Source organism: Nesoenas mayeri (assembly GCF_963082525.1).
Source record: "Nesoenas mayeri genome assembly, chromosome: 1".
Lineage (NCBI taxonomy): Eukaryota > Metazoa > Chordata > Aves > Columbiformes > Columbidae > Nesoenas > Nesoenas mayeri.
In genome coordinates, this window is record NC_137541.1 from 156,834,593 (window position 1) to 156,847,129 (window position 12,537).

The 12,537-nt window shown below is 40.0% G+C and overlaps 1 protein-coding gene across 3 annotated transcripts in view; it reads left to right on the plus strand.

The window, feature by feature from the left end:
• Positions 1–12,537, plus strand: part of FGF14 (fibroblast growth factor 14) — a gene marked incomplete at both ends in the record, with an annotated part of 400,299 nt that overhangs the window by 261,470 nt on the left and 126,292 nt on the right. The window contains one exon of one of the 3 annotated variants that reach the window (XM_080358816.1): positions 9,913–10,105. The exons of the other annotated variants lie outside the window; for them this stretch is intronic. Within the exon in view, the coding sequence (XP_080214942.1) occupies positions 9,913–10,105 (193 nt within the window). Of the gene's footprint in view, positions 1–9,912; positions 10,106–12,537 lie in introns of those variants that run through there. 3 annotated transcript variants of the gene reach the window in all.

The following is a 12,537-nucleotide window of genomic DNA, read 5'->3' on the forward strand; positions in this document are numbered from 1 at the left end:
TAGCAGTTTTTTAAAGAAAGAGATAATATATCTGCTATCACACAGATGTTGAAAAATACTCCTACCGTACAATTTTTATTCAGCTGTTACCTGGTACAAAAAACTCTAAATACTTACAGCAGTGCAAGTAATATAATAAAAATTTACCAGTATGTATTCCAAGTTATTCCCCAGTTAATATTTCTGTGGATAACTAGAGTAACAGTGTCCACTGCTGGCAAATCAGATAATTGCACTGTACATTAGAGCAATACACTGTTGAAAGGTTTCAATAAATTTAGTCTTGATTGTGAGATATTCCATAATTTAGATTTGTAGAACTGTGTTGTAAAATCAGGTAGCTACTTTAGGAGTATTTATGCTATTACTGCCAATAATAAATGCTAAGATATTTGAACTAATAACCAGGAATGCCAGCACGGTAACGTAAGCAGCATTGTGATATGTTTTTCAGGACTTAAAAATAATTGTAGTATTCATTATATTCTAACTGCCACATTATGAAAATTAAGGAAAAGATAACAAAAGTTGATGAACTCTGTCTTGATGTTCTAATCTATTTGAATAAAAAAAACAGGCAAGCATAAGTTGAATTTTAGGATTTGAGTGGGGTTTTTTGTTTTAGTTTTGGTGTTGTTTGTTTGGTTTGGTTGGTGGTGGAGGTTCGGTTTGGTTTTGTTTTTTGTGTTGTTGGTTTTAGGTCAAAGCATTCAGTACTGGTTTTGTTATATTTTTCTTAAACACATAAATGAAGTAGAGAAGAAATTTATGTTTCTATTTGGGAAGAAGTAAAATGGAAACGTGCAGTTTGATATAGCAACTACCATTGTTAATGTTGAGACTAGCACTGAAGTAGACTGATTATCAAAGAGAGAAGGAAAAAAGCCTGGTATCTAAAAAGTGATTTTAATCAATATTCTCCTGGTATTTTTTGTAGTAGATAATATTTGTTTGCATCTGTTGCTTAACAATGGTATGTCAGTACAAAGAACATATTTCAGTCAAGGAAAATAATACAGAGTGAAAGAAACATTAAGGGGAAAAAAACCTACATTAGCACGTCAGATACTCCCAAATATCTAGATTAACTAGAAAGTAAGGCTTGTTCTCAAATACCTAAATCTGTCATTTATTTACTCCATTCAAAAGAAATAGTAGACAATGCACTGAATTTTCTGTTTGTTTGGAAAGATGGAAACACAGCATGTGGCTTTTTTAGAAAACATTAGTTTTGCCTGAACCCCAAAGGAATGAAGGGCAAAACCTCAGAGGAGATTAAGGCTTACCTATGGATCAATGTGGCATTAGCCTGTGCTGTTCTACATCTACCTTTTCTCCCTTCAGAGACTTACCTTCTCCTGGTTAGCAGCACCCAGAGAAAGACTTTATTACCTCATGTCTGGAATAAGACAAGAACAGGATTTTAGGTTTCAAAGCTTTTTTTCCTTGCAGATGTTTTCAAAATAATATCAAATAGATTGTGAAACAACAATTATTTGAAAATAACTGGTACAAGAATTGTAAAAAAAAGGCAGATAACTATAAAAAAATTGTTTTCCTAAATTAATGACGCTGCCAATTATAGGTTAGATAATAAAATAAATAAATAAATAAATAAATAAATAGATATTTCTAAATTATTTGCCAGGAAGTGGCCTTCACATTTTCTTACACTATAAAGTGGTATTTTGTGTGTATGCATGCAAGTGCACAGGCAGCCAGGTTCCAGTCCTTCCTGTCAGTGGTGAAAACCACTTTGTCTACTTATAGGATTATTTAATGCATTTTGGAGTCATCCTTCTGCTTCTCAAGCTGGTAATATACGTATGCCTCAGCTCACCCTGTCGCTTTCTATTCAGCATTTAATTGTAATGGATATGATGTTCTTTTTCTCCTGGGTCTCTGTGAGATAACCAAATCCAACACCTGTCTTGTTCATAAAGTCAGAAATAGAACACCTTTTTTTTTTCTCACATGATCAAATGTTTTCATATCTGTTCTGAAGAAAGAAACCCTTACGTAAAGATTTAGAATTGATAATTTGGAGTACTGTAGAAAAATACTGTCAGTAAGCTTGGGATATACAGGTTTATAGGTTTACACACACACACACACACACATATATATATATATAAATTGAATTGTTTGGATGGGATTTTGGGTTTACTAATAATTTAAGACAGAAGATATAGATTCAGTGTCTAAGTTGGTATTTACACAGCGTATCATGTGGAGGTAAGTTATTAACTTTTAAACGATATTCAGATAAGGCATCTGAATAAAAATATCTCCTTATCAATTGCTGTAAACTCTCATACATCCAAAAATACTCTCCCTATGTCTGAAATTTTTGTGTAAAATTTTCCCCATATTGATGTATTTTATACTTGTATATGCGGTGTGTTGTAAGTATACACTGATATTATTTATTTCATCAGCAAAAAGAAGAAAGGATTTGACCTCTCTATGAAGTTATCAGTTGAAACGTAATAATCTAGTTAGCCTATAAATACTTCTATTGTGATGTAGGACAAAGTCCATGAAAGGGATGTTCCCCTATGTGTATGCTATCGATGGCTACTTTTTTACAGGCCATGTTTATTTCTAGCATTTGTGCAGTGTTTATTTGTGATTATTCCAATCAAGAGACTGTGAGTAGGTTCGTTGCAATCTCCTTAGCTTTTTTGCTCTTTTAGGAGTAGGAAATGCTCACAGGACAGTATTGTCAGGCAGTTATAATAGCTGACACATTGTAATTCTCTGACAGTTGTACTGATTCAAGGGGAAGTTCGCTGTAGACACCAAATTTTTCAGTAATGGCATTCCTTTTGTTTCTGTAGAACAAAATTAAGCAGACTCACATTACAGGGACTTTCAGTTACTTGGGAGAGTAATAGCAAAATGCGTTGCATGTTTCAGAAGTCAGGCAAAACAGAAGAAATTCCTACTGTGGCTAGATAAGGAAACGCAACAGATGTTGTTTTAAGCTGCGTATATAGGAAATTAATGAAGAAGCTCTCCACGCTGTTTTTAGGTCTCTAAATCTTAAACTGCTCTGTGCATCTGTGTGGAGGTTTTTTTGTTTTTCTTTAATGAAAGTTGCTGTTCTGGCTGGTGTCATAGGAGCCTTTTCTGAAGCACTCTGGTGGCAGATTTTCTGCTATTATCTTCAGTGAGAACAAAATAAACGGTAATGTGTTTCTGTTGTTAGTAATTAAGAATCTCTCTTTAAGGGGACTATTTAATATTTAAAGTTAAACTCATATATGGATGTCACTGTAGAAACCACAATGTATTTTGATTTTAATTACTTTCGCAGATTTGTCCCTGAAAGTAATCTTATTTCTTTTTTTTTTTTTTTGCCATTGGTGTTAAATGTTGACCAGAAGAGATTTGTTGGAGAGAAGTTTTGGGTCTGAGTGAGCTGTCCTGGAGAGCCTCATACGATCTGTGTGCTGTTCAGATTCTCCTGTCAATCCAGCTGATGTCTTTTGTTCACCTAGTCTCAAAAGAAGTGGTATCAGAAGCAGAGGACAGACAGAATGAGAACTAGGAAGACTCATGAAGGATTTCACAGGAGATGTGCTGATAGTCAGGATCTATAATTGTTCGTCTCATCTTGCTGAAAGATCAATTGTTAAAAATAGCACGAGAATCTCCATTCATTTTACTTTTCCCTGTTAAGAATGAAGAGTTAGCCAATGGAATTGAAAATGAAACTAGAAGTAATTAGAGCAGGTATTTTCCTTGTCACAGCACTATTTGTGAGACCCATTACAATAGTATAATCGGTGCTAAATTTAAGAGAAGTAGAAAAGAAAAAGCAAAGCCAAAAAGAAAAAGCAAAGCCACACAATTTGAGAATTATACTATTTCTAAAGAATAAGTGAATATCTATTAAGTTCTGTCATATTGGTCATATACAAGACAGTTTTCTTCAGTATCCTAAATGAAATTGAATCCTTATCAGTATAGAGGTATTCAGTCCTTGAAGTTGCAGACATATCTGACATATCCCAGATAATGTGTGAAAGAAATATCTCCGGTCAGTGCAGAAAAAATATTGCAGTAGCAAATCCATTGGCTCTGAGCTAACATAGTCATTCTTACTTCCTTAGATGTTATGTATATTGGTGTTCATGTTTTCACAGTTCTCTGCATAATCAGTCATCTAATGTAGGACTTCCTTGCATGGTGGATTAGTTTATTCTAGTATGTACATTAATTATTTTTTAACGGTTCTTCCAGTAATGTAGATACAAAGCCTATGAAGAAGCTGGATAAATATGTGTGGTACTTTAAAGAACATACTGGAAGCTTTCTTCTCTCTTATTTAAAGGGATTCACTTGGCCTGTTTAAATAGTTGACTACATACGACCTCCTACGTATTCAATGAATTTTAATAGGTATGCGTTTGGCTCCTTGAGTGCCTTGTGAATGCTGAGACTGAAAGCTGAGTTATTTTGACATAGAACAGTGTAAAAACATCCAAAATCTCTCAAGTATATTAGCATGTTTAAGAAACTTTGTTCTTAATACTCTTAAAAGTCTAACCACCCAGCATCAAGTGTTGAAGGTGTTAAGGATTTTAAATTGCAGTGCTTCACAGTTCATTGTCTTCTAAGAAGTTACAGTAATTTATGAGAATTATACCCAGATTAACATACCAGAATATGTAAACTGAACTAATTCAAACTGTTTAAAGCTCATCACACAGTCATACTAGTTTTATTATGAGCACGGAATGAACTTAAACTATCTGAAAAGGGATTTCTCATCTATGACTTATTATGTTCATACTGATATCGTCATGACAAATATGACCTTTTATGTAAACAAACATTTTTCTAGGTTGTTAATATTTTAAATAAATAAACACCTACCAATCTAAGAGTAAGCCCTAGACTATATTTCTTTCATCTTGTTCAAGTAATTAAGTAGAACTCTTGTTCTACCTTTGCTCCCCAAGAAAAGAAAATCAGGAACTGGAAGCTGCTGTTGCTTCCCAACACCCACCCTCTCTCCTATACGTACACATTGTACACTCTGGGCACCTATCAGTTTGTAGTTATATGAATAATCCTATTTGTAGAACTATATCACACTTTCTTGTGATACCATTATGTGGGAGTGAAGGAATCTTAGTATGCAAATTGAATTCTGACACTTGAATTATGGTCCACCAAAATTACCAGCAACTTTCAGTAAATTTTGGATCAGTATCAACAAGTGTTCAGAATCACAACATTAGCCAGAAACAGCACTTTGGTAATCAGTCTGCTGTCTTATCAAAAATACTGCAAAGTTGATTGGATTAATCCATTATAATTTATTTAAAAAGTATTTTTTCACTGCTGAGATATCTCTTCTTGGGATGACATTAAATTTTACCAATGGCTCAGATGTACTCTTATCTAATTGTTATGCCTAAATTGGTACTTTTATGCCTAGAGTAGCCTTTCCAGTTTGAATGGAAGTTTAAGGAGTAAGGTATTAATCTTGTTTGCAAGTACAGCGCACACCATCTTCCAAAAAAAAAAAAAAGAAAAAGCCTTTTTAGGAACACAGAATGATCTTCAGCTCTTCAGAGTCTGGAAGAACATCTAGATTCACAATACTTTACTAATAATTTCTGGGATATAAAATAGGTTGACTTTGCAGTATCATATTCTAGAGTATTTACCTGGACAAGTGAGCTGTCTGTGCCTACTGTTGGCAAGCAAGTGCAATAAAAACATTACTAGAGCTCATGAAACTATAAGATGTTCAGTAGAAATGTAATAACGTGGCATTTTACATTTCTAGAAAATCTACGTATAAAGGACTCCAGGGTATTTTTTTAGGGTTTGATTTTGTTTGGTTTAGTTTGGTTTCTTTTTGATATGACGAATGGTTTCAGGATATCTAGGAGGAGAAAATATGGGTGGGGTGTGTGTATATGGGAACATACCTGTAGAAAGACATTTTTCTTTGTATTGAAATGGTTTATGAAAGGAAGAACTCTGTAGAGTTTTCATGTCTGCACTAATCAAAAATTACTCTGTAGCTCGTAACTCTAGCTAACCTAATGCAAAACAAAACAAAGTGAAACCACAAACTTTTAAGCCATAAGAATGACATTTCTGATTCTGTAAACTTCGTAGCCTATGGATCCAGGTTAGGACACAATATAAAGCATGGAATCTTATTTTTCCAAATGGAAGCTCATATAAAAGCATTTAATGTATCAGTAGTAAATGTATATACACAAATATTAATTGTGTATATTTCAATATTAAACTTTGCTGCGTGAAAACAACAGCACATTGTAATTTACATTTTGAATTAGATGAGATGAAATATGGTTTGATCCTCAGTAATAAAGAAAACAAAAAGGAATAATCATGTTTCATAGCCTAGAATATAATAAATCAAGTATTTTATGCACACTTTATATCTGTTGAATGTTGCCATGTAAAATTATCATAGAACGCTTTAGGTTGGAAGGACTTTAAAGATCACCTAGTTCCAACCCCACCCTGCTGTGGCAGAGACACCTTCCATTAGACCAGGTCGCTCAAAACCCCATCCAACCTGTCCTTGAGTACTCCCAGGGGTGGGGCATCCATAACTTCTCTGGGCAATCTGTTCCGGTGTCTCAGCACACTCAGAGTGAATAAATTCATTCAAGCAAGTAATTTTAAAGGTTCTAAAACATTTTTGCTTCAGAAAACTCCCAAGATCCATGATAAATTAGTAGATAGAAATGAACAGATGGGGAAAAAAGAATCAATCCCTTCACCCACTCTCTTGCTTTTAATCACTTGTTTTCATATCTAGAGTTTTGTTAACCAGAAATAAAATTCTATTTTAATGTAGCAGATGTTATAACTAAGGTATTTCCATTTTTCCTAAATGTGTAAACTTATGCAGTTACTAGTCTTTAAGGTAGCAGATATGTTAATACTTCTACAATCCGTTAGCAAAACCTTCACTTTTACTAGAATTGCACACATTTTATCACAGGTTAAGACAGCAGATGGCTCTCTTGAGTTTTCTTTGCGAAACCTCAAGCTGTAAACAACTGTTCTGCATTTCTGAGATGCAAGTAGAAAGCTATTGTTTTGATCTCTGGAGTAAGAAGCACGTTTTTTCTTGTCTATGGGCATACTGCCCATTTTCACTTTCATTCTTTCCTTTCTTTGCCATCACCCCAAGCATCATACCATTGAGAAATGTCGGTATGTTTTGGCAAAGGCACAGTATTTGAAGGAAACTGTGGGAAAGGAAGTAGAGTAGTAGATAGTATATAGTGAATAGTGTCACTGGATAATGTAAAGAGGTCCTACCAGCAAAAGAAAACGTGGAATCTACCTCTTTTTGAAGAGAATTTCTCATGCAAAAATTAGGGCTCTATGTGTTCCACTCGTAAATTCCCCGCAGAATCAAAGATAGTGGAGGGTTGGCATTTGGTTCACTTTACTCCCTCTCATTCATTCCTTTGTTTGGGGCCAGGTGGAACAGGACACTTTGGGCTGTCTCCTGTCGCCACCTGCTCCGGCGGCGCAGGGGACGCCCCAGGGATGCTCGAGTCGCGTCTCTCTGCCGCTGTCCATGGTGCTGACGACAGAGACGAGCTGTGGCTCATGTGGAACCGGGACAAGGGAGGTCTCACTGGGGTGGCATTTGAAGGAGCTCTTCTGTCTTGAGGAGCCTTAAGGAAGGCAACATCTTGTCTTGTGCTTTGCTGAGAAGTATGGAAAAGGGAAGCAGTGTGCAAAACTACTACAGTGAAATTTAAATAAATAAATAAACAAACCCTCTCTGTCTAATTGCATTAGCTAAGGTAATTGTGACCGTTGTAAGGAAATTGCTGCTTTGTAAAAAATTGCCAGACGGAAAATCCAAGGCGAATGTTTTAGCTGAATCTCTTTAGAGACACTTTTAAATAGAATTAAAATGTATTATCCAGATCCAATTGTGCACGTTCTGCTCCTTGTTGGTCTAGTATTTAATACAAAATCCCTGTACAAGGGAGTTCCTACTATACATTTTGCCCTCTATATAAAAATAGCCCTTTGTAGATTAAAGGATTTAGGGAAATAATGGTCAGTATTAGAGATGCTGAAGCCTCTGCTGAAACAAGAACCTATTCTTACCTATGATGATCTGTATTGCAAAGCAGTGAATTATTCTGGATGGATATTTACACTTCAAAGCTTGTTTTTGTGAAGAACCATCTAACAAGACATCAGAATACTCTGAAAACAGTATAAGTACATCTACTGTAAGTTTACTGTAAAAGAGTAAATATATATTTATTATATGATATTTCCCTGTGTGCAGATCTGTCCCTCCTTATAGGATAACTCAGCATTCTTTTCTGTGTTGCTGCTAGCTTCCTCTTTCTGCTTTCCTCTGTTTAGTTATAACTTCAAGAAGTTTCACCATCAGGCTGGCCGAAAGTAAATCTGGAAAGCATTGAGCCTTATTTGAAAAGGGAAAAGATCCAACAAAAAAAGATGAAATAAATGAGACATATTTTACATAGTATATATTATCTGCAGTATATTGTGAACTCCTCGGGGCAGAGATTCCTTAGGAATTCTCTGTCCAACACGCTTGGCTGCTGCTTGCTCAAGTGCTCGAAGACGTATACAATGAAAAAAAAAAAAAAAAGAAAAAAAAAATAATTTTACATAGTGCTGATGATCAATACATCTACCTACTGCAGCTTATTTGTGAGAGCCCTGTGGATTTCCTTTGGTATTTCTGAAACCTCAGAAATCAGTTCACGTTCCAACCTAAAAGTCTATTTGTGCTATAGTCCTTTCTCCCAAAGAGTGTGTCTTGCTTTGGGTGGAAGGTCTCTTCAGCCTCGTAGGTGTGTTTCCAGCTTCCCCGTCCTGGGAACGGGGACAGGAACCAGTGTCACCACTGGGTGCGGCGGCGGGGACCGCCCGCTGGCAGCCGGTGCGAGGGAGGTGGCGAGAAGGTGGGTGCGAGGGTGGCTCGGTGTGCCAGGGTGGACGGCAGAAGGTCGGGAGGGCCATGAGCCCGTCCGACAGCGACCCGCGCCCTCTTCTCTCGAAGGGAGGGAGCCCCGCAGGAAGCCATCAGGAAAGATAAGGGGGAGCAGAGGCACCTGGTGGCCGATCGGCCGGGAACCTGCTTGTTCCCACCAGAAAACCGCATCAGCAACACCCCTTCCCTCCACCCTTCGTCCCCTTTCGCTTTATTCTCCTGCCTTTCCGCCATCCCTCCTCCACTCTCTGCACCCTCGCCGCCCCTCGCCTTGGGGAGGACAGAAAAAGCTCCAGCGGTGCGTGCCTCTGTGTGTGTGTGTGTGCATGCGTGTGTGTGTGTGTGTGTAGGGGAGGCTGGAGCGGGGTGGGACTGAAGAGCCGTGATTACAGCTCTCCCCGGAGAAGAAGATTGCTCTCTCCAGATGCTGATTTCTGAAAGCACTTGGCAATCATCAGGCGGGAGCCTGCAAGAGGCGGCAGTAGCCACCCCAGCCGCGGCGATGGCAGCGGCGGGCGAGCGGGCGGCGGCGCGGAGCTGAGGGGCAGCCCAGGGAGGAGACGCTGCCGGCGGGACCCGACCCGACCGAGCGCGGCTCTGCCCCGAGTCCCGCTCGCTCCGCTCCGCGCCGCCAGCCCTCTCGCAGACACCCGCCGCCCGAGCAGGTGCCCCTGCACCGGGGCAGGGCGGGAGGGACGGCGGGGCACCCATGCGGTGACCCGCGGCGGCAGCAGCTCCCGCGGGGCGCAGGGCGGAGGTGCCCCGCTGCAGCCGCGCTTCGGGCCAGAGGAGGCTCCCGCTTGCCCGCACCTCCGGGGATGGGTCCCCGCCGGGGCTGAGAGCCCCGCCGCCGCCCTCCCTGCTGTCCGTCGCGGCGCCAGCCGACGTGGGCAAGCCGGTGAGCAGCCATGGCAGCGGCCATCGCCAGTGGCTTGATCCGCCAGAAGCGTCAGGCGAGGGAACAGCACTGGGACCGGCCCTCGGCCAGCAGGAGGCGGAACAGCCCCAGCAAGAACCGTGGGCTCTGCAACGGCAACCTGGTGGACATTTTCTCCAAGGTCCGCATCTTCGGGCTCAAGAAGAGGCGGTTGCGGCGCCAAGGTGCGTCCCTGTGTCCGGGTCCGCCCGTGGGGATTCCCGGGGGGGCGGGAGGGAAGGGGGCAACCTGTGGCCAGAAACTTCCCGGCGAGGCGCCGCCGTGGCGGGAGTCGACAAACGCCGTCCCCGCTCCTGTCAGCGGGAGGCTCCAGGCTCCCTGTTAGAGGGCGATGGGCTCCGCGGGATGAGGGGCTCGGCGGCCCCGTGGCCCCTCGATTGGGACCCCCGTCTTGCCGGCTGGGCAGGCAGCTGCCTGCCTGCCTGCTTCGCCGCCCCGCCCGAGGTGTCGCGGCCGGCGGGTCCCAGCCGCCCAGGGGCTCAGGTGTCGGTCACGGCAGATGAGCTCCGGGGCAAGAAGCCCCTCTGGGAAGGCGGCCCGCATGTCGAGGAGTGAGCTCTGCCCGTTTCCCCACGTGTCCCTATCTCACCCGTGATTTTGTTTAAGGGACAAACAGCACACAGCGGGAAAGGCTTTTCATTGTCTAGTGTCTTTTGCCAGTCCCTTCTTGAGCTACTGGCTTGGCTTTGGTAGGCGTAGCCTGGCCGTAATGCAGAGGTCCTGCTCCCAGCTTCTCGGTGACTTCCCAGTCACCAAAGTAAGAGGTAACAGCATTGACTGTCAACTGTGGGAGTGTTGGTCTGCGTCCCAGTGAGTGCCCAGTCACAGGTCTGTCTGCTCCTGTCCATCTGCATTAGGGCCACTTTGTATAGACCAGCAAGTTTTGCAGGCAATTCTTCTTTGGGGTCGATGGTCAGTAGTCAACAGAGAGGAATAAAACTAGTACCATGGTGACTGCATTTGATCAGTGCTTTGTATTAAAAACAGAGAAATAAAATAAGTTAACTGATATACCGATATTGCAATGACTTTTTTTTTTTTTCTTTTTTTTAGTTCTGTGGTATTTAACTCAATATTCAACAGTGTTCAGAAATTATGATGACTTACTTTGTACTGGTCCCCAGGAAACACATAGTTCTGGAACAATAGTTCTGAAACAAAGGGATTGTATAGTGAACAGTGAAAACGTTAAGTATCACTCAAAAAGTAGCTAATATCTACCAGTCAATGGTAAAGTACAAGCCACACTCTGTTACATTAGAGAATACCACCATGTGTTGTGTTGTAGCTTGTTGTGTATACTATAGCTCCTCTTTAGGTTGGGTCAGAAGATAATTTTAAGAAACAAAATCAGTGATCTGTCTTGCTTGATCCTTCCTGCTTTTTTTCATGCTTTGTACTTGAAATAGCATGAATTAACAAAATCCATACCATTTTATTTTTACATGTTTTTATTACTGTAAGGATTATTTCTTGTGATTCTTAATGCAAGCTAAATCTTGTGATTTTTATATAGTACAGTGACACTGGGAAGATGAGCGAGAACATGTCAGTGGCAAAATCTATGGTCCTTTATTTTTAGACAGTCTGCATGTGTGCTTAAGAAGAAGACTAGAGTAGCTGGTTTCTGATGGTGCATTCATATGTGTGACAGTTGTTCATGAAAACAAGTTTAGGGATATTTGGTAACTGAGCAATTGTTCTTGACCACCTGTGAAGTCTTATCTGGGGAAAGCTCTGTATTTGACTATATTATGGTTTGAGGAGGGGATGACTGTCTCACAGCACCAAGATGTCAAATATTTTCTTAGGTTGGAAGGGGCTTTAAAGAGACTTCTGAACTCATTCTTTTTCATTCATTCATTTTTTGTAAGGGACTTTGTGACATTCTTGAATAAAAGAACTCCATTAGAATATAACTTAACTGTAACCCACACCATTGTTACAGATTATTTCAGGAAGAATAATCAGAACAAGGGATACTGAGTTTATATTCTCTAAGAATCCTTCAAATTGAGACACGGTGCTATTTATCCATTGATTTACATTAAGGTCTCAAAATTACTGTTCACCTGCAAGAATTCCTGCTGAAAAAAATACTGTCATGCCTTTTACTGTGTATGTTCATGATGCATAAAGTGATATATGGAGTACCTGTGGATTCAAAGTTGCATGCTATTTAGGAGGGAAACCGAAGAAGCAATAAAGCGGAAGTCATTATTTAAACATCTTATGCGGAGTAATTTATAATGAATAATAATTTGGAAAAAGCACATTTTATAAGAGTGCTTTACTTAAAAGTACCTTATATGAGTTACAAAAGGAACATTTATCAGAGTCTCTTTTTAGGTTTCCTAAACTGAGTTAAACGACCACTGAATTCTTCACTGAAATCACACTGTCAAACCCATTAAAATAAGTCTTGTCCAAGCAAAATAGCATGCATTTCAAAACATCTTTTGTCAGAAAGGTGCTATGGGATTTTGACAAATAAACCTTGTGTAAATGATATACAGAGTGTCATGAGAACATTGTGAAAAATGAGCTCATTGAGATTTGATAAACCATCCATAGCATTTTTGTACAATTCAATGGA